Source organism: Corylus avellana, chromosome ca10, assembly GCF_901000735.1.
Source record: "Corylus avellana chromosome ca10, CavTom2PMs-1.0".
Lineage (NCBI taxonomy): Eukaryota > Viridiplantae > Streptophyta > Magnoliopsida > Fagales > Betulaceae > Corylus > Corylus avellana.
In genome coordinates this window covers 19031922-19059028 of record NC_081550.1, presented here as the reverse complement: position 1 = coordinate 19059028, position 27107 = coordinate 19031922, and the positions used below count along the sequence as shown (strand labels likewise).

Genomic DNA, 27107 nt, shown 5'->3' with positions numbered 1-27107 from the left:
GGAGAGGTTTTACATTTAGAGAGTTCTCTAAATGGTTTCCTCTTCGTAACCAAATATCTGTGTTCTTGATTTTCATTACATATCTGTATTTGGTTGATTATTTTCTGTTAGGTTAGATCTTATTCTGCATAATATTTGTGAATCACCTAGACATTTGAATAGGTGTCGTTTAGAGTCGTATTTAGAATTTTCAGTAACGAAATAATAACAAGGAAACAACAAGAGCTTAGCTACTGATAGACGTAATACATAAGATGAGATAAAGATAACACAACTAAGAGAACTACGGCTAGGATAGATAATCTCTGCGTTGATCCTTCTCTTCCTTGATAATCTCCCAAGCAATCTGATCATCTATTGCTTCCCTCATATCCTATTATTGTGGAATAGGATCATGAGATTGCCCGAGTGTCCTACGTGGAGTGCTATGATCACTACCCATGCATGAGACGAGACGAGACAGCCAATTCAGCGACCATCTCTCAGGATTGAAGAAGTGGCAGACATGGAAGGACCGGAAGCCTGGAAGAAAGGAAATGATGTGAAATCAGATGATTCATTACTTGTAAATATACCAAAAGAAGCACTGTCATATGGTAATTCCCGCAGATCAGCATCACCATCCAAAAACTGCACCACTTGCTTCATACTAGGCCTAGCTGCTGGTTTTGAATGTGAGCAAAACAGGCCTAGTTTCAAAACCAATTCCATTTCCTCCACCATATAATTACCTTCCAATCTTGGATCACTAGCATCAAGGATATCTCCTTTTCTCCAGCACTCAAGAACCCAATCAATCAAAATCACCCGTTCAGGCAGTCCCAGGCCCTCTATAGGCTTCCTTCCACAAGCCACTTCGAGCAAGAAAGCCCCAAAAGCAAACACATCAGTGAGAGTGGTTGCCCTTCCTGTTCTAGTAAGCTCTGGAGCCAAATAACCCACAGTCCCTACCACACGGGTGGTTTGAGGATTGGTGTCATGGTCGTATAATTTGGCAAGCCCAAAATCTCCTAGCTTTCCATTTAATCCAGCATCCAATAGAACATTACCTGCTTTTACATCTCGGTGTAGAACAACCTGCTCCCACTCTTCATGGAGGTAGAGAAGGCTAGATGCTACTCCTCTGATGATTCTAACTCGTTGAACCCAGTTAAGATTTGGTTTTTCATTGCTATACAAGAACTTGTCAAGGCTTCCGTTGGGCATATAATCATACACCAAGAGGAGTTCTCCCCTTCGCCGGCAATAGCCCAGGAGCTGCACCAAGTTCCTATGCCTCAGTCTTCCCATGCTAACGATCTCAGCCACAAATTCCTTCATCCCTTGTCTGGAATCATGGGAGACTTTTTTTACTGCAATTTGTAGATTAGTCGAAGGAAGTATTCCCATATAAACCTTTCCAAAACCTCCTTTACCAATAACCTCAGTGTCTTTGAAACCTTTAGTTGCTTTGTGGAGATTTTTATAGCTGAACCTGTGGGGACCATACTCCTCTTCCCAATCTTCTCGTACTTCTTCATATTTCTTCCTCCTCCAAATGTAAGCAGCAACTCCGACGACGACGGTTATCAGCACTAGTGGTACTGCTATGAGAGAAGAAATGATCACTAGGCCTGGTTTCTCATTCCCTTTCCTCCCTGGAAGTGGTGGTAGGCTTGAAACATCAAGGCTTTGTGCTGGTCCACTTTTATTAAAGCTCCATCCAAGAATATATTGGTAACTTGTAACTGTACCTGTGGATGAAGAGAAACCAACAAACATGGATTCCAAGAGAATTTCAGATAGATCAATGGGTGTTGACAACAGAGGCCGGTCTGGTTTTGGGATTGTGGTTGGGGCGAGTGTTACATTGAGTAACATCTCTGCGTCATCATAGTCTATCCAAAGATGCATTGGATTCCCACTCATGAGATTCAAGCTTATATTTTCCCCTCCTTTATTGGAAGAATACATTGCAGGAGCTGATGCAACTGATTTCATGCCGTTCACATCGATTCCCACATGATTCATTACAGGATCTCCGAATTCAGGCTGTTGAACAGTATCAAGCTCAATGGCCAATATGTGGTTTGTAAGAAGGCCGTTATTTGAATCATTGAAAAGGCCCAGATACCCATTTACTAGAGCATGGGTGAAGTTTGTCGAGGGAGTGATGGTGAAGGCAATGCCATGACCACCAAGGTTATTCACCTCAGGAACCATGGCAAACACAAAGTTTGTAGAAAATGAAAGAGATGATGAATTTGTTGTGTTGAATTTTATTGGAAACTGATAGAAAGCACGACCAACTTGTAGGCGTGAAAGGTTGGTTAGCTGCAATAGACCATTGGGGTGGATTTCTGCGATTCCATCAAGACCCAGATTGGCTTGATCATGGAAGCCATTGTAGATGAAGCCCTTTTCATCTTGAGCATGGGCCAAGAGAATATAGGAAACATAGAGAAGTATCAGAAAATGAAGTGATCTAAGAACTATTGCCATTGCAAAAAGTACTTAAAAAAACAAAAAAGGAATTATATTCCTCTTTGTAGACAGAAGAAGGCCTTTATTTGTTTAAATGTATCAAACTCATGAGAAATGACACATGCTTGTAGAAATATATAAAAATAATGAAAGGGAGGGAAAAGAAGTGGTTTCTGTGTTCACATGTCCTGGCCAATCAATCAATTACCTCACAAAGAAGATACATCGTCTACTTGGAAGTTTGATTTGATATGCACCACCTTCGCCGCCACCTACGTTGACTATGATTTGAAGATTCTAACCAAAAAATAAAGAAGATTCATCCAATGAAAAAGGACTGCATGCGACTAAAAAGAAAAAAACATAGCATTGGGAAAAACCTCTTGGGGTTTATCGAAACCAACATATCTCATTCTCACCCACCAAAGAGGACGGGTTTGGCCAATGTCTATACTCCATTTTCATTTTTTTCAAACCACGTGCGATAGAAATTTGATTTTTCCACTAATAAAGTCTTTGGCTTCCTTTCGCATTGGATAGTTACAACAAAAATTGATTGATGTGAGAAAAAAGTAAAAATACTTGGTATGCAAAAGTGAAATTTTTTTGTTTTGTAATGGTTTTTTAATTGAACGGTAGTAAAAAGTTATTAATGTGATGTAAAAAATAAAAATGTTAAGTGAGTTAAATTTTTTAGATGAATAGTAATGGGCTCTTGCCAAAGGTGCCTTTGCTTTCTCATATATATACCTTATGCAAAATTACTGTCACTTGAAATCAAATAGAATAAAACTTTCGATGTCAATAAAAATTCCAGTGTCAACATAAATACTCAAAAGAACTTTCAAGTACTTACTGCTTAACGTAGCAGTGAAAATCATCATTCGATGCTATATGTATTTTCATTTGTTATTTTATTAAATGTTGATTTTCATTGTTAATTACATTAGAAAGTGAGTCCTTATGATCAAATAAGTAATTGAGAGTTTGTGTATCACTTCTTAAATGCTCATGCAAGAAATTTGAATAGATAATATTAACCGAGTAAAACATCAACTTGCATTATAAATAATTCTTGGTAGCTATTGCTTGTCAACCTTAGGAAAACCTTAGAAATTAAGCAATTGAAAGCTTACACTCAGGCCCCATTTTGTTTACGGAATAGATATTTGGAATAGAATGATTATTCTTATAGAATAGTTATTCTTTTGTTTGGTAAATGTCTAGGAATAGTTATTCCACATCTCTTAGAACATTCTCAATGGAGGAGCCAAATTATACTTTTATCTAAAATGGCTAATAAGATTTGTAAAAGATTCCTCACACTGGATTAGTCAAAAATAATGCAAAATGGATATTTTATTAGATAAGCCAAAAAAAAAAAAAAAAAAAAATTCTACATATAGCGGCTCTTTTCTTAGGAGCCATTTCACCTTTTTATTGTTTTTCACCTATTTTTTCTTTTCTCAAAATTTTCTCCTGTTATTTATCTTCCACATCTCTATTTTTCTAAAATTTTCTCCTACTATTTCTCTCTCCACATCTCTTTTTTCCCAAAAGTTGAAAAATAGGATATTTAAGAAAAATGCAATCCTTATTAAAAAAAAATAAAAAATTAAATGATTAAGATAAAAATATAACTAATCGAATGTAGGAGGCATTTAAAAATGCATTAACTAAACTAAATAAAGTGAATTTTAAGCAATCATCTTACATAAAAATTTGGCTCCTCTATTGAAAATGCTTACATACAGGAATAGATGAAAAAAAAAAAATATATATATATATATATATATATATATATATATATTAAATTTCTCTCAAACTTAAAAAAAAAAAAAAAAAAAAAAAAAATTCTTGTGAGTGGCAGCGCCACCCTCAGAGGGCCTTGTGGTGGACGAGTGAAACCCCTTGGGGGTGGCCGCGTGCCATCGGGGGTGGCCAAGACCACCCCTCGTAAGAATCTGGGGTGGCCTAGCCAAAAATACTCTTTAGAAACTTTCTTAGATATTTTTCAATTTTCATATACTCCGTGTTGTTCTCCAGCATTTCAAATTTGAGTTTCAAGTCAAATTTGAGTTTCAAGTCGATCACTTCATAATTTGAAGTATTTTTAGTATTTTGAAGTTTATTATAATCTTCTTCAATTTCAATATTTTGTTCTCTCATGTCATATTAACTCCAAGTGGAACAAACCTCTGGCAGGATTTTATAAACTGAATTGGGATGCGTCCCTTGATGGGGGCAAGGATGTATTGGGATTGGTGTAGTGGTGGGAAATCATGACGGGGTCCTACTGGCTTCATTGTGTAGGACCAAAGACTATATTACAGATCCGGGTAATGCAGAAGCTTTAGTAGCTTGGCATGCGGCAGAGCTGACTCAAAGGCTTGGATTGGAACGTGTTGTATTGGAAGGGGATGCGTTGGGAGTGATCAATGTCTTCAACCAAGAAGAGCCATGGATGGGGAGCTACGGCCATGTCATACAACATGCTAAGCAACTGCTTGGACACTGCAAGGAGTGGAGGGTTAGTCATGTCCTTCGTGCAGGTAATGCAGTGGCTCACAGCCTTGCAAAACTTGCCCTTTCTTTAGACCAGGAGGTATTATGGATGAATGACTTTCCTTTATGTATTCGGGAGCTTGTCTGTACTGAGCAAGATTCGAATTAATCAATAAAGTCGGCTACCTTTTCTCAAAAAAAAAAAAAAAAAAATTCAATATTTAGTTTACATAACATTTTCGTGAACATATTTATTTTTCATGTTTTCATATATAAGACATCAACGCTGACGCTGTTTTTTTTTTTTTTTTTTTTTTTTTTTTCAAATTAAAACATCAATGCAAACTCTATTTATGTTTTTGGGATGTATTTAATGGATGTTTTGATGAAGTATGGAAATTTGATTTATTGAAATTTTCTGGAAGATAAAATGAAAAATGGTGAATGGGTAAACATACGAATATGGAAATGAATTATCTAAAAAGACAATGGGCTATTTCGAGGATAGACCATTAGACCCAACCTCCAATTCAACTTTATATCCATATATCTTTTATCCTCAATACTCATACTACTTAAACATTTCAGCTAACAAAGTAACAACTCTGAAATCGGCTTAACCTGATAATAGCAAATGGGCTTCAACTATTCAGACCAAATACCCATATGTTTGAAAACTGAAATGAATGGGCTCCAAGTCGGAGATGATCCAGCCACTCCCCTTGGTTAATTTTGGATTAACACCAAATATGCGACTTAAACTTGAATGAAAAAAAAAAAAAGAAGAAGAGAAAGAACAAGAAATGAACAAACCATTCAAGTTTAATCCATAATCCATCCAAGAAAAATAAAAGCTAGAAAAATCAAGGCAAAAGCCATAATTTGAAAGATCCATCTCCATAAGATATATTCTCAATAGACTAATGTTTACATATCCCTGACACATTAGTCATTATTGTCTCTCATGTTCGGACAGATTTTAAGCTGTGAAATTTGATCTGCTTGCCTTTTTCTTGAGAACAATGGCCAAACAAGTGTCTCCTAGTATTTCCTTGTTCCTTAAATCATCCCCTAGAAAGTGATATAAACATCCTTGAGGTGCTTTGATATGTGATTGTATGTTTTTAGTGATGAGATATGGTTCATTACAATTGAACAAACAATTATTTAGATGTTTATGAAATTATGAGATACACTTCATTTTTTTTTACATGCCTGCGGCATAAAGAGAATTGGAATTCGATCTTGCAACTTTCACTTTATAAGGCGTGAACTTCAATCGATTGAGCTACCCCCTTTGGGATGAGATACACTCCATATGAACCATTTTGGTTTAATTGTTTTAATAAACTCTATTTTACCCAGAAAAAAATATTTGTAAATATTATAAGACCATGAGTTATATACAAATCTGTTGAATGGAAAATAAATTAACGAATGGATTTTACACATGCATGATTTAGTGATTTAAGGAACAAGCAATTTGTCCATTATAGAATTCTATTAATTATCAGTCTAAATGTCTAAGATTTTACTCATAAAATTACTCATTACTGGCCGCAAACATTAAATTGTAAACTCCAAAGTTTATGGTATAAGATAAACTATGTGATAACCTCATTTATCACATCATAAACCATATTCAATGCAATTTATAGACCATTTACACGGATATTATAAATAATAATCTTAAAGGATAAACATGTAAATAGGTCATATGCCCAATGCTCATAAATATATGAGTGAATAAACAATTTTATTTTACTTAATTAAATCAAAATCTCCTACAAAATAATTGAAATTTAGGGGCACTATCAGTGACCACCTCTCGTGATTGAATCAGTGGTGGTAGACATGGAAGGAGCAGAAACCTGGGAAAAAGGAAATGACGTGAAACCAGATGATTCATTACTTTTAAATGAACAAGAAGAAGCACTGTCATGTAGTAATTCCCCCAGATCAGCATCACCATCCAAAAATTGCACCGCTTGCTTCATGCTAGGCCTTGCAGCTGGTATTGCATGCGAGCAACACAGGCCTAGTTTCAAAACCAATTCCATTTCCTCAACCACATAATTACCTTCCAATCTTGGATCACTAGCATCAAGGATATTTCCTTTTCTCCAGCACTCAGCAACCCAATCACTCAAAATCACCCTTTCAGGCAGTCCCAGGCCCTCTATAGGCTTCCTTCCACAAGCCACTTCGAGCAAGAAAGCCCCAAAAGCAAACACATCACTGAAAGTAGTTGCCCTTCCTGTTCTAGTAAGCTCTGGAGCCAAATAACCCACAGTCCCTACCACAAGGGTGGTTTGAGGATTGGTGCCATGGTCGTATAATTTGGCAAGGCCAAAATCTCCTAGCTTTCCATTTAATCCAGCATCCAATAGAACATTGCTTGATTTTACATCTCGGTGCAGAACAACTTGTTCCCACTCTTCATGGAGGTAAAGAAGCCCAGATGCTACTCCTCTGATGATTCTAAATCGTTGAACCCAGTTAAGATTTGGTTTTTCATTGCTATACAAGAACTTGTCAAGGCTTCCGTTGGGCATATAATCATACACCAATAGGAGTTCTCCCCTTCGCCGGCAATAGCCAAGGAGCTGCACCAAGCTCCTATGCCTCAGTCTTCCCATGCTAACGATCTCAGCCACAAATTCCTTGATCCCTTGTCTGGAATCATGTGAGATTCTCTTTACTGCAATTTGTAGATTAGACGAAGGAAGTATTCCCACATAAACCTTTCCAAAACCTCCTTCTCCAATAACCTCTGTGTCTTTGAAACCTTTGGTTGCTTTGTGGAGATTCTTGTAGCTGAACCTGTGGGGGCCATACTCCTCTTCCCAATCTTCTCGTAGTTCTTCATATTTCTTCCTCCTCACAATGTAAGCTGCAACTCCGGCGACGGTTATCAGCACAACTGCTACTGCTATGAGAGAAGTCATGATCACTAGGCCTGGTTTGTCTTTCCCTTTCCTCTCAGGAAGTGGAGGGAGGCTTGCAACATCAAGGCTTTGTGCTGGTCCACTTTTATTAAAGCTCCATCCAAGAATGTAGTGGGAACTTGCAAGTGTACCTGTGGCTGAAGAGAAACCAACATACATGGATTCCAAGAGAATTTCAGACAAATCAATGGGTCTTGACAACAGAGGCAGGTTTGGTTTTGGGATTGTTGTTGGGGCGAGTGTTACATTGAGTAACTTTTCTGCTTCATCATAGTCTATCCAAAGATGCATTGGATTCCCACTGAGGAGCTGCAAGCTTATATTCTTCCCTTCTTCATTGGAAAAATACGTTGTAGGAGCTAATTCAACAGAGTCTATGCTGTTGACATCGATTCCCACATGATTTATAATATCTCCAAAATCAGCGCCTGGAACAGGATCAAGCTCGATGGCCAAGATGTGGTTTGTAGTACTGCCGTTATTTGAATCATTGAAGAGCCCCAGAAACCGATTTGCATCAGCATGGGTGAAGTCTGTCGTCGGGCTGATGGTGAAGGCAATACCCTCACCGCCAAGGTTATTCACCTCGGGAACCATGGCAAACACAAAGATTGTCGAAAATGAAAGAGATGAATTAGTTGTGTTGAAATTTACTGGAAACTGATAGAAAGCACGACCAACTTCTTGGCGTGAAAGATTGGTTAGCTGCAAAAGACCATTGGGGTGGATTTCTGCGATTCCATCAAGACTCAGATTGGCTTGATCATGGAAGCCATTGTAGATGAAGCCCTTGTCATCTTGAGCTAGAGCCAAGAGAATATAGGAAACATACAGAAGTATCAGAAAATGAAGTGATCTAAGAACTATTGCCATTGCAAAAAGTGCTAAAATAAAATAAAAAATTCCTCTTAATTTGTAGACAGATGAATGTCTCAAACTCCTAAGAAATGACACATGTTCGTAGAAATATATAAATATAATGTAAACACAAGAATAGGACTATATTTTTACTATATTGAACAATGTATATGATTTATAGAGAAAGTATTATTCTAACAAAGCTAAACATTTAGTATCTGTCTTCAATCAATTAATTGCCTCACAAAGAAGATATATAGATTTTCTACTTGGAATTTTTATTTGGTATGCACCATCCTTGCTGCCACCTACGTTGACCATGATTTGGAAGATTCTAACCAATAAAAGAAAAAAACGAAAGATTCATCCAATGAATCCAGCCTAAATGGAAAAATATCAGCATTAATTAAGAAAAACCTCATTGGGTTAGCGGCGAAACAAAGAGCCCGGCATTTATCGAAACCAACATGTCTCACGGTCTCACCCACCAAAGAGGACGGGTTTGGTCAATGTCTATACTCCATTTTTATTTTTTTCAAACTTCTTGCGATAGAAATTTGATTTTTTCAGTAATAAAGTCTTTGCTCAAACCTTATGCAAAACATCACTTCAAATAAAATAGAAGAAAAATTCCTGTGTCAATATTTTCAACATGAATGAAATGTATTCATCGGAAAAAAAAGAAAAGAAAAGAAAAGTATATATACTACCAACTACCAACCCTATTGGCCATAAACTACGAAAAAAATTCCATTGCTAATTAAATATAATATTAATATTTTTTTTAAAATTTTATGAAGGACATTTTTATCATTGGAAGATATTAATATTATTGATAGTTTAAGGGGGACATTGACACAATTGGTAGTTTTGAGAGCGGATAAGGTATTGACAATAGAATGATAATTTAAAGGGAATATGCGTATTTTTTCAACAAAAAAAAAGTGGATGAAATGCACATACATATACAAGCTAGACCTTGGAAAGTTTATTTTAGTTCATGCTATATATGGCTTCCTGTGAGAAACTTTGATCCTTAATACTTGATATCAATCACTTTATATATAAATACTCAAGGGAACTCTCAATTACTTACTCCTTAATGTGGTAGTGATGCTATATGTACTTTTTTTTTGTTATTTTATTAAATATTAATTTTCACTGTCGCGTTAGAAAATGAACACTTACGAGTAATTACTTGGGAGTTTGTGTATCACTTCTCAAATACTCATACAAGAAATTTGATAGATAATATTAACCAAGTAAAACATCAACTTGCATTACAAATAATTCTTGGTAGCTATCGCTTGTCAACCTTAGAAATTAAAATCGAAATCCAGAGAAGTTTGGTTTACTTGCACTGATCTCAACACTAAATTCTTCCACACATCCACCATCATCAGAAGGAGAGCCAATGCAGTGAATTTCCTTAAATCCAGAAATGGGGGTTGGGTTTCAGATAGAGCAGAAATTGGTGGAAATTTTGTTTCACATTTCACCAACTTGTTCTCTTCCACCTCTCCCCCTATTGAAGAAGAGCTCCTGAACCTTTTCAACCCCACCATAACCGAAGAAGAAAACCTGTCCCTTTGCTCTATCCCCCTAGAAGCAGAGGTGTTTCAAGCCCTCTCTAGTCTTGGCTCACAAAAAGCTCCTGGTCCAGATGGATTCACTGCCCTCTTTTACAAAAGATACTGGCCTACTGTCAAAGGAGAAGTCCTGGAGTGTGTCTGGAATTTTTTCCAAAATAAGCAGCTGAGCCAAGAGCTGAACCACACCTTCATCACTTTGGTCCCCAAGCTTAATGGGGCTCACACAGTTGATCAATTTCGGCCCATAAGCCTCTGCAATATTGCCTACAAGATCATATCAAAAATCCTAGCAAATCGGCTGAAAGCTTTGCTCCCTAAGATTATTTCCCCTCTCCAGTCTGCATTTGTGCCAGGGAGAAATATCCAAGACAATTCCATTTTAGCCCATGAACTATTGCATTCTTTCAAGAACAAGAAAGGTAAAGGAGGTTTCATGTTTCTGCATATGGATATGGAAAAGGCGTTTGATAAAATGGAATGGTCCTTGATTCTGGCAGTCATGAAGAAGTTGGGTTTCCATGCCACTTGGATCAGTTGGATTGCTTCCTGCATCTCCTCCCCCTCCTTCTCCATTCTCATAAATGGCACCCCCTTTGGCAAGTTCCTTCCTGGAAGAGGGTTGAGGCAAGGAGACCCCCTTTCCCCTTTCCTCTTCATCTTGGGTTCTGAAGTGCTATCCAGATTATTGTTTAGAGAAGAAAGTCTTGGTTTATTAAAAGGCATGAAGATAGCCAGGAGATCCCCTGCCATTCATCATTTGCTATTTGCAGATGATCTGCTTATCTTTGGAAAGGCATCCCTCCCTGAAGCAAACTGTATTAAAACCTGTTTAGACAAATATTGTGCTTGGTCTGGCCAATCCATCAACAACAGAAAATCCTCTATCAGATTCAGCAATAATACCAAACCCCCCACCTGCTCCTCCATCCTAAATATCCTTCCTTTCAACCCTAATCCTTCTTGCTCTATTTATCTAGGGCTCCCCTTTCTCATAGGTAGATCAAAAATTGCAGCCTGCCAAAGCATCTTAGAAAAGGTCCAGAATAGGATAGAAGGTTGGAGAGCTAAGACCCTCTCCCAAGCTGGTAGGTTAGTTCTCATTCAAGCAGTGGCAGCAGCCATCCCCTCTTATGCTATGAGTACCTTTTTGTTGCCTGCCAGCATTAGCAAAAAGCTTGACCAATTGTTCAAGAACTTCTGGTGGGGTTTCCCTCCTTCAAAAACCAGAAATCTCTCTCTAAAATCTTGGGACTCTATCTGCTTGCCGAGAGATGCTGGAGGATTGGGGATCAGGAAAATGAGAGAAGTTAATCTTGCTCTCATTGCTAAGCTTGGTTGGAAGCTCCAAAACAACTCAGACTCAATGTGGGTGCAGCAGCTCAAAGGTAAGTATTTTCCTTCTGGAACTTTTCTCTCCCCCTCTTCCCATTCTTCCCCCTCTTGGCTATGGCAAGGCATCCTCTCTTCTCAACCTATCATTTCCGAAGGAGCCTGCCATAGAGTCCACTTCCTGTCCAGTTTCTCTTGTTGGCATTCCCCTTGGATCCCTTCTATCCCCTCCTTCAGGCCCTCCCCTCTCTCTACAGCTCCTTTCAATTCCACTCCCCAAAATATCTCTGACCTTATCAATCCTAATGCTACCTGGAATACCCCCCTCCTCCTCTCTACTTTTGACTTACATAGTGTTAGGGAAATCCTTAAAATCTCTATCAGTAGCTCCCCTTGTGATGATTTTTTCTGGCCTCTCTCCCCGTCTGGAAAATTCTCCACTAAGTCAGCTTACAAAATGATCAGCTCCCCCAGAGTTTCCTCTCATTCCTCCCCTCTTAGTGCTTTCTCCTGGAAGCTGTTGTGGAACCTAAAGCTGAATGCCAGGCTCAAATCCTTCCTGTGGAAAATTGCCTGGGATATTATCCCTTCTAAAGCCAGACTAAAGGCCATTTTTCCTATCCCTCCTTCAGAGGCCCTTTGCCCCCTGTGCAAGGTTGAAGAAGATTCCCTTCCCCATCTATTCTTCAAGTGCTGTTTTGCCCGAATTGCCTGGAGAAATTCTTTCTGGCCTATGGACTCCATGGCTTGGTCCTCCATGAATCTCCCTAGTTGGATCAAGGGGATCTTAAATCCCCATATTACGTTTGGCATTCCTAAAGCTGAGTCTCATCTTTTCCAAATATATGCTGCTGTTTTTTGTGATATGTTATGGTTTAGCAGGAACAAAGCTCTTCATGAAGGGGTAATTCCAGATATTGCCAAACTAGCTCTCTCCATAAAAAAGACCTCTCTTTCTCATGCTGCAGCTTGGTTATCTGTTTCTCCTAGAGAAATAGAAGTTTGGTCCCCTCCCCATGAAGGCTCTCATAAGATCAACTTTGACACAGCAATTAGAGAGAATTTCTCTGCTCAAGCAGCCGTTTGCAGAGACCATAAAGGCAATATCATTAAAGCTATCTCCAAGATCAGTCCTCCCTGCTCTCCAAACACTGGGGAAGCACAAGCAGCACTGCTGGCAGCCTCTCTAGCAGTGTCTTTGAACCTCAGCAACTTCACCATCGAAGGAGACTCCCTTATTGTTATCACAGCTCTCAATCATCCTCTGATCATCCAAGATTGGCACATTGAAAAGGCCATAAAAGATACCTTAACTCTTCTCCCTCCTTCCCCTCAGTGGGAAGCAAAGAAGATCAACAGAAGTGCAAACTTCTGCGCCCATCATGTGGCTTATTGGGCCGCGGCTAGAGTCCACTCTGGCTGCATTCCCATTTTCCCTCACTCTCCTCTCCCTCCTTACTGTAGTGGTGCTGCACCACCTTCTGTTTTTTTTCCCCCTTGAGGGTTGTATGTTCTTGTGTTTCTAATGCAAAGTTTGGTACAAAAAAAAAAAAAAAAATCTTAAAGCTTACAATATTATCTTTATGAGGTGTTGGTTAGGGGTCCTATCAATTCATGTCCGTGTCTCTAGGTAAAATCTTGTTTAAGCATAGGTATAAGATTACATAGGTTAACCTTAATTTGACATATTTAATTAAACGGGTCAGACTTTTCAACACCAACGCGCTAATTTTTTGTTAGGTTAGTGGATCGTATCAAAAATTGTCAACCATAATGTCGCATATCGGGTTTGAGTTATGTCGTGGCATGTGTACAAGACTATATAGAGTAATCTTAACCTGATTCATTTAATTAAACAGGCCGAACCCCTCAACTCTAAACTACTAATTTCGTATTAAATTCGTGTTGAATTTATGAGTCGTGTAAAAACTTGTCGGCCATAATATTAATCGGTAATTGCAATTGTTGGTCTGAAGTTACAGGTCATCTTTGATTTAGTGTTTGAGGTGACCTTTGAGTTCGTGTTTGAAGAGTGCGTTCTAGACCTTCAGAGACTTTTTGTCCCCAAATGATAAATGCTGGTTTCATGCGCAAGTTCAACCTACATGTGCTTTCATTGTGCCCAAAATGTCTTAAGCAGCACTTCTCAACGGGTCAATTTTTTGTGTGTTTTTTCTTTTTTGACAAAAGAAAAGAAGATAGCGTGGGGGATAAAAGAAAAGAAGAACCTACATCTTCTTCTCTATAAAATAAACAAGCTACTACGCAGCTTAGAGACACAAAGACCCCAAAATTTCACTAATTAATTTATCTACTTCTATACTTAGTTTAATTATTTACCTCGAACGCTTAAATCTAAAATTCCCAAATGACCTAACTCCCTGAGCTGCAAGCCTGCAAATTCATACTATAATATTAGGCACACACTTTTGTTGGTAGTCAAAGTATTGAACTATCTTGTCCAACCAAATTGTGGGATCATCCACCGCATAACGGAAAAAATCCAGCTTAGCCGAACGAAACCCATACGGTAACGGTGGTGATTGTTCTCCACTCAACGTCTTGGTTCCACTCGAGTGTCGAGAGTTATTCTTGGCAGATGAACTGATCCCTTCTCCTTGTTGTCTTTTTTTGCCGATGACTCTCCCTTCTCGTTAGACTAGCTTGGAAATTAATTCTCTAAACTCACAGAAAGATGCCTCGTCATCTTCAACATTTCTTTGTCAAATTCCAATTTCTCAATGCGGTACAGGTTGGTAGCCATGCTCTGATACCAAATTGATAAGAACGATAGGTTGATAATGAACTCCAATTAGGACCCGTGACGAACCTTTAATACAATTCTCAAGGAATATCTATGTTGCTCCTCTCCTTGTCTTATATATACTACGATTAGTAACGAAATAATAAGAAGGAAAAAACAAGATATAAGAGCTTAGCTACTGATAGACGTAATACATAAGATGAGATAAAGATAGCACAACTAAGAGAACTACAGCTAGGATATATAATCTTTGCATTGATCCTTCTCTTCCTTGATAATCTCCTTAGCAATCTGATCATCTGCTGCTTCCCTCATATCCAAGTATCGTGGAATAGGATCATGAGGTTGCCCGAGTGTCCTACGTTGAGTGCTATGTTCACTACCCATGCCCGAGACGAGATGAGACAGCAAATCAGCTACCATCTCTGAGGATTGAATCAGTGGTAGACATGGAAGGACCAGAAGCCTGGGAAAAAGGCAATGACGTGAAATCAGATGATTCATTACTTGTAAATGTACCAAAAGAAGCACTGTCATATGGTAATTCCCGCAGATCAGCATCACCATCCAAAAACTGCACCACTTGCTTCATACTAGGCCTAGCAGCTGGTATTGAATGTGAGCAAAATAGGCCTAGTTTCAAAACCAATTCCATTTCCTCAACCACATAATTACCTTCCAAACTTGGATCACTAGCATCAAGGATATCTCCTTTTCTCCAGCACTCAGCGACCCAATCAACCAAAATCCGTTCAGGCAGTACCAGGCCCTCTATAGGCTTCCTTCCACAAGCCACTTCGAGCAAGAAAGCCCCGAAAGCAAACACATCACTGAAAGTAGTTGCCGTTCTTGTTCTAGTAAGCTCTGGAGCCAAATAACCCACAGTCCCTACCACACGGGTGGTTTGAGGATTGGTGCCATGGTCGTATAATTTGGCAAGCCCAAAATCTCCTAGCTTTCCATTTAATCCAGCATCCAATAGAACATTGCTTGATTTGACATCTCGGTGCAGAACAACTTGTTCCCACTCTTCATGGAGGTAAAGAAGCCCAGATGCTACTCCTCTGATGATTCCAAATCGTTGAACCCAGTGAAGATTGGGTTTTTCATTGCTATACAAGAACTTGTCAAGGCTTCCGTTGGGCATATAATCATACACCAATAGGAGTTCTCCCCTTCGCCTGCAATAGCCAAGGAGCTGCACCAAGTTCCTATGCCTCAGTCTTCCCATGCTAACGATCTCAGCCACAAATTCCTTCATCCCTTGTCTGGAATCATGTGAGATTCTCTTTACTGCAATTTGTAGATTAGACGAAGGAAGTATTCCCATATAAACCTTTCCAAAACCTCCTTCTCCAATAACCTCTGTGTCTTTGAAACCTTTGGTTGCTTTGTGGAGATTCTTGTAGCTGAACCTGTGGGGGCCATACTCCTCTTCCCAATCTTCTTGTAGTTCTTCATATTTCTTCCTCCTCAAAATGTAAGCTGCAACTCCGGCGACGGTTATCAGCACAACTGCTACTGCTATGAGAGAAGTCATGATCACTAGGCCTGGTTTGTCTTTCCCTTTCCTCTCAGGAAGTGGAGGGAGGCTTGCAACATCAAGGCTTTGTGCTGGTCCACTTTTATTAAAGCTCCATCCAAGAATGTAGTGGGAACTTGCAAGTGTACCTGTGGCTGAAGAGAAACCAACATACATGGATTCCAAGAGAATTTCAGACAGATCAATGGGTGTTGACAACAGAGGCCGGTCTGGTTTTGGGATTGTGGTTGGGGCGAGTGTTACATTGAGTAACTTTTCTGCTTCATCATAGTCTATCCAAAGATGCATTGGATTCCCACTGAGGAGCTCCAAGCTTATATTCTTCCCTTCTTCAATGGAAAAATACGTTGTAGGAGCTAATTCAACAGAGTCTATGCTGTTGACATCGATTCCCACATGATTTATAATATCTCCAAAATCAGCGCCTGGAACAGGATCAACCTCGATGGCCAAGATGTGGTTTGCTGTATTGTTGTTATTTGAATCATTGAAGAGCCCGAGAAACCGATTTGCATAAGCATGGGTGAAGTCTGTCGAGGGGCTGATGGTGAAGGCAATACCCTCACCGCCTAAGTTATCCACTTCAGGAACCATGGCAAACACAAAGTTTGTAGAAAATGAAAGAGACGAATTTGTGTCGAATTTTATTGGAAACTGATAGAAAGCACGACCAACTTCATTGTGTGAAAGGTTGGTTAGCTGCAGTAGACCATTGGGGTGGATTTCTGCGATTCCATCAAGACCCAGATTGGCTTGATCATGGAAGCCATTGTAGATGAAGCCCTTTTCATTTTGAGCTAGAGCCAAGGGAATATAGGAAACATAGAGAAGTATCAGAAAAAGAAGTGATCTAAGAACTATTGCCATTGCAAAAAGTGCTAAAACAAAATAAAAAATTCCTCTTTGTAGACAGATGAATGTCTCAAACTCCTAAGAAATGACACATGTTTGTAGAAATATATAAATATAATGTAAACACAAGAATAGGACTATATTTTTATACTATATTGAACAATGTATATGATTTGTAGAGAAATTATTCTAACAAAGCTAAACATTTAGTATCTGTCTTCAATCAATTAATTGCCTCACAAAGAAGATATATAGATTTTCTACTTGGAATTTTTATTTGATATGCACCATCCTGCTTGCTGCCACCTACGTTGACCATGATTTGGAAGATTCTAACCAAAAAAAGAAAAAAAAGAAAGATTCATCCAATGAATCCAGCCTAAATGGAAAAACATCAGCATTAATTAAGAAAAACCTCATTGGGTTAGCGGCGAAACAAAGAGCCCGGCATTTATCGAAACCAACATGTCTCACGGTCTCACCCACCAAAGAGGACGGGTTTGGTCAATGTCTATACTCCATTTTCATTTTTTTCAAACTTCGTGCGATAGAAATTTGATTTTTTCAGTGATAAAGTCTTTGCTCAAACCTTATGCAAAACATCACTTCAAATAAAATAGAAGAAAAATTCCAGTGTCAATATTTTCAACATGAATGAAATGTATTCATCGGAAAAAAAAGAAGAAGAAAAGTATATATACTACCAACTACCAACTACCAACCCTATTGGCCATAAACTACCAAAAAAATTTCCAATGCTAATTAAATATAATATTAATATATATTTTTTTTAAAATTTTATGAAGGACATTTTTATCGTTGGAAGATATTAATATTATTGATAGTTTAAGGGGGACATTGACACAATTGGTATTTTTGAGAGGGGATAAGGTATTGACAATAGAATGATAATTTAAGGGGAATATGCGTATTTTTTCAAAAAAAAAAAAAAAAAAGTGGATGAAATGTACATACATATACAAGCTAGACCTTGGAAAGTTTATTTTAGTTCATGCTATATATGGCTTCCTGTGAGAAACTTTGATCCTTAATACTTGATATCAATCACTTCATATATAAATACTCAAGGGAACTCTCATCTCAAGTACTTACTCATTAATGTGGCAATAATGCTATATGTACTTTTTTTTGTTATTTTATTAAATATTAATTTTCACTGTCGCGTTAGAAAATAAACACTTATGAGTAATTATTTGGTAGTTTGTGTATCACTTCTCAAATACTCATACAAGAAATTTGAATAGATAATATTAACCAAGTAAAACATCAACTTGCATTACAAATAATTCTTGGTAGCTATCGCTTGTCAACCTTAGAAATTAAGCAATTGAAAGCTTACACTCAATCTTAAAGCTTACAATATTATCTTTATGAGGTGTTGGTTAGGGGTCCTATCAATTCATGTCTGTGTCTCTAGGTAAAGTCTAGTTTAGGCATAGGTATAAGATTAGGTAGGTTAACCTTAATTTGATATATTTAATTAAACGGGTCAGACTTTTCAATACCAACTCGCTAATTTTTTGTTAGGTTAGTGGATCGTGTCAAAAATTGTCAACCATAATGTCGCATATCGGGTTTGAGTTATGTCGTGGCATGTGTATAAGATTATATAGGGTAACCTTAACCTGATTCATTTAATTAAACAGGTCGAACTCCTCAACTCTAAACTACTAATTTCGTATTAAATTCGTGTTGAATTTATGAGTCATGTAAAAACTTGTCGGCCATAATATTAATCGGTAATTGCAATTGTTGGTCTGAAGTTACAGGTCATCTTTGATTTAGTGTTTGAGGTGACCTTTGATTTAGTGTTTGAAGAGTGCGTTCTAGACCTTCAGAGACTTTTTGTCCCCAAATGATAAATGCTGGTTTCATGCGCAAGTTCAACCTACATGTGCTTTCATTGTGCCCAAAATGTCTTAAGCAGCACTTCTCAACGGGTCAATTTTTTGTGTGTTTTTTCTTTTTTGACAAAAGAAAAGAAGATAGCGTGGGGGATAAAAGAAAAGAAGAACCTACATCTTCTTCTCTATAAAATAAACAAGCTACAACGCAGCTTAGAGACACAAAGACCCCAAAATTTCACTAATTAATTTATCTACTTCTATACTTAGTTTAATTATTTACCTCGAACGCTTAAATCTAAAATTCCCAAATGACCTAACTCCCTGAGCTGCAAGCCTGCAAATTCAAACTATAATATTAGGCACACACTTTCGTTGGTAGTCAAAGTATTGAACTATCTTGTCCAACCAAATTGTGGGATCATCCACCGCATAACGGAAAAAATCCAGCTTAGCCGAACGAAACCCATACGGTAACGGTGGTGATTGTTCTCCACTCAACGTCTTGGTTCCACTCGAGTGTCGAGAGTTATTCTTGGCAGATGAACTGATCCCTTCTCCTTGTTGTCTTTTTTTGCCGATGACTTTCCCTTCTCGTTAGACTAGCTTGGAAATTAATTCTCTAAACTCATGGAAAGATGCCTCGTCATCTTCAACATTTCTTTGTCAAATTCCAATTTCTCAATGCGGTACAGGTTGATAGCCATGCTCTGATACCAAATTGATAAGAACGATAGATTGATAATGAACTTCAATTAGGACCCGTGACGAACCTTTAATACAATTCTCAAGGAATATCTATATTGCTCCTCTCCTTGTCTTATATATACTACGATTAGTAACGAAATAATAAGAAGGAAAAAACAAGATATAAGAGCTTAGCTACTGATAGACGTAATACATAAGATGAGATAAAGATAGCACAACTAAGAGAACTACAGCTAGGATAGATAATCTTTGCATTGATCCTTCTCTTCCTTGATAATCTCCTTAGCAATCTGATCATCTGCTGCTTCCCTCATATCCAAGTATCGTGGAATAGGATCATGAGGTTGCCCGAGTGTCCTACGTGGAGTGCTATGTTCACTACCCATGCCCGAGACGAGATGAGACAGCAAATCAGCGACCATCTCTGAGGATTGAATCAGTGGTAGACATGGAAGGACCAGAAGCCTGGGAAAAAGGCAATGACGTGAAATCAGATGATTCATTACTTGTAAATGTACCAAAAGAAGCACTGTCATATGGTAATTCCCGCAGATCAGCATCACCATCCAAAAACTGCACCACTTGCTTCATACTAGGCCTAGCAGCTGGTATTGAATGTGAGCAAAATAGGCCTAGTTTCAAAACCAATTCCATTTCCTCCACCATATAATTACCTTCTAATCTTGGATCACTAGCATCAAGGATATCTCCTTTGCTCCAGCACTCAGCCACCCAATCAACCAAAATCACCCGTTCAGGCGATCCCAAGCCCTCTATTGGCTCTATTGGCTTCCTTCCACAAGCCACTTCCAGCATGAAAGCCCCAAAAGCAAACACATCACTGGAAGTGGTTGCTCTTCCTGTTCTGTAAATCTCCGGAGCCAAATAACCCACAGTCCCAACCACACGGGTGGTTTGGGAATTGGTTCCATGGTCGTGTAATCTTGCAAGCCCAAAATCTCCTAGCCTTCCATTTAATTCAGCATCCAATAGAATATTGCTTGATTTTACATCTCGGTGCAGAACAACCTGTTCCCACTCTTCATGGAGGTAAAGAAGTCCAGATGCTACTCCTCTGATGATTCTATAGAGTTGAACCCAGTTAAGGTTTGGTTTTTCATTGCTATACAAGAACTTGTCAAGGCTTCCATTGGGCATATAATCATACACCAAGATGAGTTCTCCCCTTCGCCGGCAATAACCCAGTAGCTGCACCAAGTTTCTATGCCTCAATCTTCCCATGCTAAGGATCTCAGCCACAAATTCCTTCATCCCCTGTTTAGAATCATGGGAGATTCTTTTTACTGCAATTTGTAGATTAGACGAAGGAAGTATTCCTCTGTAAACCTTTCCAAACCCTCCTACTCCAATAACCTCTGTGTCTTTGAAACCTTTGGTTGCTTTGTGGAGATTCTTATAGCTGAACCTGTGGGGACCGTACTCCTCTTCCCAATCTTCTCGTAGTTCTTCATATTTCTTCCTCCTCAAAATGTAAACAGCAGCTCCAGCGACGGTTATAAGCACAACTGCAACTGCTATGAGAGAAATCATGATGACGGGGCTTGATTTCTCTTTCCTTTTCCTCTGTTCGGGAATTGAAGGAAGGCTTGAAATATTAAGGCTTTGTGCTGGTCCACTTTTATTAAAGCTCCACCCCAGAATGTAATGGTCACTCCCAATTGTACCTGTGGCTGAAGAGAAACCAACATACATGGATTCCAAGAGAATTTCAGACAAATCAATGGGTGTTGACAACAGAGCCCGGTCTGGTTTTGGGATTGTAGTTGGGGCGAGTGTTACATTCACTAACTTCTCTGCATCATCATAGTCTATCCAAAGATGCATTGGATTCCCACTCATGAGATCCAAGCTTATATTCTTCCCTTCTTCATTGGAAAAATACGTTGCAGGAGTTGATTGATTTGATATCATGCCGTTCACATCGACTCCCACATGATTCTCTGTAATATCTAAGAATTCAGGGTCGGGAACAGTATCAAGCTCGATGGCCAAGATGTGGTTTGTTGGAAGGCCGTCATTTGAATCATTGAAAAGGCCCAGATACCCATTTGCTAGAGCACGGGTGAAGTTTGTGGAGGGACTGATGGTGAAGGCAATGCCATGACCGCCAAGATTTGGCAAATGAGGAACCATGGCAAACACAAAGTTTGTAGAAAATGAAAGAGATGATGAACTTGTGTTGAACTGTATTGGAAACTGATAGAAAGCCCGACCAACTTGTTGGCGTGAAAGGTTGTTGGTTAGCTGCAAAAGACCATTATTGTGGTCGATCCCTGCCATTCCATCAAGACGCAGATCGGCTTCAAGGAAGCCATTGTAGATGAATTCGTTTTCATCTTGTGCAAGGGCCAAGGAAATACAGGAAACATAGAGAAGTAGTATCAGAAAATGAACTATTGCCATTGCAAAATGAGGGGAGAAAAAAAACTCTCTTTGTAGACAGAAGAAGGCTTTTACTTGTTTAAACATCCCAAACTCCTGACACATGGCACAGGTAATTAATGACCAAATAATTAAGGTAGGGAATTAAATCCGACTAAACATGACAAATTTTCTGTTTAAGCTAAACTTGCAGTATCTGTGTACTGTTCACATAGTCATGGCCGCCGGCAGCCAAAATGTGAACAACAAATAGGCCATATGCACCACACTTGTTGCCACCTATGTTGACTAATGACTATAATTTGAAAGATTCATCCAATTAAATAACTAATGATTATAGTTTGAGGGAAATTTCTGTTAAAAAAAAAAAAAACACCACGCTTGCTGCCACTTATGTTGACTAATGACTATGATTTGAAAGATTCATCCAATTAATTAACTACTGACTATAGTTTGGAGGAAATTTCTGTCTTAAAAAAAACCTCTTGGAGATTGTCGGTAAAACAAATAGCCCGGCATTTATCAAAATAAACAAATCTCCCACCAAATAGGACAGGTTTGGTCAATGTCAAAACTCCATTTATTTAATTTTTTTTTTTTTTTTTTTTTTTTCAAACTAGAAGGATAGAAAATTGATTTTCCAGTACCTTCTTGAATAAAGTCTTAATTTGCTTCATACATATATATATATATGAAAGAAAGGGATGTTTTGGATGTTAGTTTCATGGAATGAAATTATATATATATATATATATATATATATATATATATATATATGAAAGAAAGGGATGTTTTGGATGTTAGTTTCATGGAATGGAATTATATATATATATATATATATGAAAGAAAGGGATGTTTTGGATGTTAGTTTCATGGAATGGAATTGCGCCCAAAATGTCAAAGGCGTAACATCACTTTCAAGGTCAAGGGGTTTGGCATAATGTGGATAAAAGATCGAAAAGAATTCATTGTAAAAGAAAAAAATTGGATAAAAGAAAAGAAGTAATTCTCTATAAATAAAAGTTGCTATATATTACATTTTAATTCCGTAAAAGTTGTTATATATTGCATGTCGATGTGACTATTTTAATTAATTTTTTATTTGTTAACAATAAGTAATTTAAAAGTTAAAAGGAACTGTCACGTTATTATTGTGAAATAAAAATATAATTATTGTTAATTTTTTATTTTATTTTATTTTTTTTACCTTTAACGTATTTAGGTCATAAATGGGTTAATGCTGTTTATTTTTATAAATGGGTCAATTGACCCGTTTATGACCCGATTCATAACTTTCAATTTTTTTTTTTTAAAAAATTTTTATTATTATTTTTTTAAAAAAAGCTAAACGGGTCGTGTCGGGTGACCCGCGAAATTATCATGTTGTGTCCAAGTTTGGTGGGGTTGACCTGTTAGCTAAACGGGTCATGTTTGAGTTTATCCTAAATGGGTCGTGTGTCATTATAGATTTTAAATAGGTCAACCCGCCGACCTGTTTTGCTACCTGTAGCATAAACACATAAAAAAAATTCAAAAATTTCACATATTTCAATATTTCATTGTTAAGAGTTGTTCTTTTACATATAATGAACACTCTTTAAATAAAACTTATGACTTAAAAGACAATTGAATCCCTTTAAGAAGGAAACAATGAACTAATATAGAACCTAATATCTAAAGAAAGCAATTCGAATTAAAACTAATAATTTCCTAGTCTATCATGGGAATAAATAAAATGGCAATTTGACAGAAAATTAGGATATAAATATCAGCTGGGTCTTGAAATTGAAGGAAAAATCTTTTTTTTTATTTTTTTTTTATTTTTTTATATATATATTTAGAATATAAATATATGTATGTCAAAAAAGACAAGAATAGAGTGTTGGAAATTCTAGATGCCCACCTTGTAGGACCTCTTCTTTTTAAATGGAAGAAAATTATAGTTATTAGGGTCTCATTCATGGGTCAACATTTTCTATTAGGATTATTGAGAAAAAAACATGGAAAGAATATTAAATATCAATATTTAGAAAAACAACATAACTAGTTCTTGATATTGCTTTCTCAAGGTCGTCACAAATTGAAATCTAAGCAATATTTATGCTATGATCACTTTATTTGTAATGATTTAGAAAAAACGCTATTCACATATGCACTAAATAGCTATCGATCACTCCAAAAATATTAGTTAAGTTACAATTGAAATTCTTTAAATTTATTTATAAAGCTCGGTTTCATTTAATAATAAATTATTGTGTGATTTAACACTTATGATTAATCTCTTTATAATCCACCACCCCATGTAAGTAATTTATCTTCTTAATGTAGGGCGAATAACTTTCTGTGCTGTTACATTAATATGATATTGTTCAGTTTCAGTGAAAAATTTAGAAACTTATTCCTATTTCTTGCACTTCCATGCTATCTTATCTTACATGATATGATATATATATGAACCAATCACTATAGGCAATAAGCTTAGGAGATCCAGTAGGAATTGAAAGAGTAATCTATATATGTACTGTCAGAGAACCAAGAAGATATTGAATGATTTGACAAATAGCAGCCAGGCGAAGATGCAAAGGAGAAAACAAAGAAATTTTTTTTAAAAAAAAAACTCCAATAATTTTGCGAAACAAAACTCTCCCCTATTACGTGAATATGTAACAAGAATAGATTTTAGGTTATGAGTGAACTTAGACATTTTACATTCTAAGGCAACCTAAAACCTTTTTCAAACGTCATGTTCGAGATTAATTTTCTGATTTTTCTTTATTCATTGATCACCCTTTAATAAGAACAATATAACGACTTAAACTTAGAGTAAAACTCCAACACAACTTGAAAGTAAACTCCTACTTTCACTACAAAAAAAAGGTCGTTTCTTCACGTGTCAAACAGTAACATTTTTTTGGCACGTCAGTAAATGCTGACGTGTTAAAAGTAGCACGTCAGCAAATTATTTACTGACGTGTTAAAATGTACACGTCAATATTTACTGACGTGTTGAAAACAACACGTCAGTATTTACTGACGTGTTACTTTGGCACGTCAGTAAATTTGAACCAAATTTAATTGTGACATCATTTTAAAATTAATAAATAATTGGCTGATTATTTACTGACGTGTCAAATACTGACACGTCAATAAATATTGACGTGTCAAATTGACACGTCACAATTATTGACGTGTCAGCGACTGCGTCAATGACTATTGGCGTGTCAAATTGACCGCGTCGAGAGATTCCTATTGGCGTGTCCAATTTTGACCGTCAATAAATCTTGACGTGTCAATTTGACACGTCAACAATTGCTGACGTGTCAATTTGACACGTCAGTAAATATAATATATATATATATATATCTATAGGATTGATCCCAACATTATCAAATTAATTTAATATTGTACAATATGATTGAATTCCAATTAACATTCAATAAAATTAATTTTTAGAAAACAAACACCGGCCAGTACTTTAATATATATATATACTTCTCTTTTATAACACGTACCGTAACCCATGCCATTTGAACATTCAAAATTAAAAAAAAAAATAAGAAAATTCCCAACTGTTAGCCATGTTTTACTCGAGATACCGTATATATATATATAGCAAAACCATGCAAAAGGATATATATATAACATGGCTATTTAACGTGCATGCATGGTTCAAATTAGACTAAAGGATATATATATATAACATGCATTTTTCTCGATCTCATTCATTTAATTATGAGATACCAAATTTGGTATTTCATTAATTAAAATAATTAAAGTAACAATATTGGTGATAGATGATATTAAAGTTTTGACAAACACACACACACACATATATATATATATATATATATATATAAATCATGCACGCTATATATTATTTAGGTTTGAGCCATGCACGTTAAAATGAAATTGTTGTTAATTTGTAAGAGTAACTGCACTATTCACGTACATAAAATAAAACCAAATACATGAGAACTCAAATGAAATACAAAAGAGGAAAACATAAATTATATTAGTATTAATATAATTAATGCTATATTAATTATAAACATATAAACGTACATGTATATATATACATACAAAACAGACAAATATTAGTTATATTAGTATTAATATATATAATTAATACTATAACATATATATAAACATATTTATATATATACATATATTAAATAATTCCTGACGGGCCACTTAGGCACGTCAGGAATTACTGACGTGCCACATGTGGCGCGTCAGTAATTCCTGACGTGCCTATGTGGCACGTCAGGAACGTGCGTTGGGAAGGCCAGCGCCTGCTGGCCGTCCCATCGCACGCATACACAGTTGTTTTAATCATCATTTTTTTTTCTTTTGTTTTTTTGATTTTCCCTGATATTTTCTCTCTTTCCCCTGCTATTCCATTATCGCACGCACGCAGCACACTTCTCTTCTCCCGCGCGCCATCCCTGCAGGTATGGTTCTTCTTCATTTTCTTCTATCTCCTCCCTCACTCTTCCTCATTTTCTTCTAGCTCCTCCTTCATTTTCTCTGTGATAAGCTTAATTTATCTCTCTGCAGCAGCAACGTAGCACTCTCTCTCCTAGCTAGCTCTCTCCGGCGGCCACGTCCACTTCGCCGTTGCCGTCTCCGGCGATTCTCCGGCCAATCTGCTCCGCCAATCTCCACCATCTCTCCTGCAGGTATATATATATATATATATGTATATATATATATTGTTTTATTTTATAACTATAAATATTGATTTATTTTATATATAATATTGTTTTAATATTGCAGAATATTGTTTTATTGCATAATATTGTGTTGTTTTATAAATTTGATGTTTTATTCTGTCATATATTTCAATAATGCACTGGAATGAGTATTTGTGAGCATCTAATTGAGCTGAAATTTTTTTTCTTTTTAGGAATATCTAATAATTAATTACTTATTGTACGTTGGATATGCACATGCATGCAAAATGATGTTTCTCATGCTAGCTAGGTTTTTGTTTGAAAATATAATTGCTAAAGGTTGGCTTATTAGTAAAGAATTTATAAAACATTATATGAATTTTAATCTATCATTCATTTCAATATCGTTTGACCTTCTAATTAATTAGTACGTGTAGTGCGTGGTGATATAATATTTATAGAGATTTAGTTTAAGACTTTGTTTAATTAATATTCAACGTTAATGAGTTTTTTAATATTCTTTTAACCATAAACGTTATGGATTAATTTGTAAGTTATAAAGTCACACAACGCGAGGATTCAATCCGAATTACATGGATTTAAC

At 36.9% G+C, this 27107-nt stretch overlaps 4 protein-coding genes across 4 annotated transcripts; all 4 read right to left on the bottom strand.

Annotated features, from left to right (window-relative positions):
• Nucleotides 1–468: 468 nt before the first annotated feature.
• On the bottom strand, nt 469–2481 carry LOC132163090 (L-type lectin-domain containing receptor kinase IV.2-like). The gene has a single exon (XM_059573287.1). The coding sequence runs from the start codon at nt 2479–2481 to the stop codon at nt 469–471; it is 2013 nt and encodes a 670-aa protein (XP_059429270.1).
• Nucleotides 2482–6782: 4301 nt separating this feature from the next.
• Nucleotides 6783–8789, bottom strand: LOC132163089 (L-type lectin-domain containing receptor kinase SIT2-like). Its single transcript, XM_059573286.1, has one exon. It carries the CDS (start codon nt 8787–8789, stop codon nt 6783–6785), a length of 2007 nt encoding a protein of 668 aa, XP_059429269.1.
• A 5731-nt stretch (nt 8790–14520) lies between these two features.
• On the bottom strand, nt 14521–16869 carry LOC132164564 (L-type lectin-domain containing receptor kinase SIT2-like). The gene has a single exon (XM_059575096.1). It carries the CDS (start codon nt 16867–16869, stop codon nt 14872–14874), a length of 1998 nt encoding a protein of 665 aa, XP_059431079.1. The 3' UTR covers nt 14521–14871.
• Nucleotides 16870–19494: 2625 nt separating this feature from the next.
• Nucleotides 19495–21884, bottom strand: LOC132164184 (L-type lectin-domain containing receptor kinase SIT2-like). The gene has a single exon (XM_059574622.1). It carries the CDS (start codon nt 21849–21851, stop codon nt 19839–19841), a length of 2013 nt encoding a protein of 670 aa, XP_059430605.1. The 5' UTR covers nt 21852–21884; the 3' UTR covers nt 19495–19838.
• Between the last annotated feature and the right edge of the window lie 5223 nt (nt 21885–27107).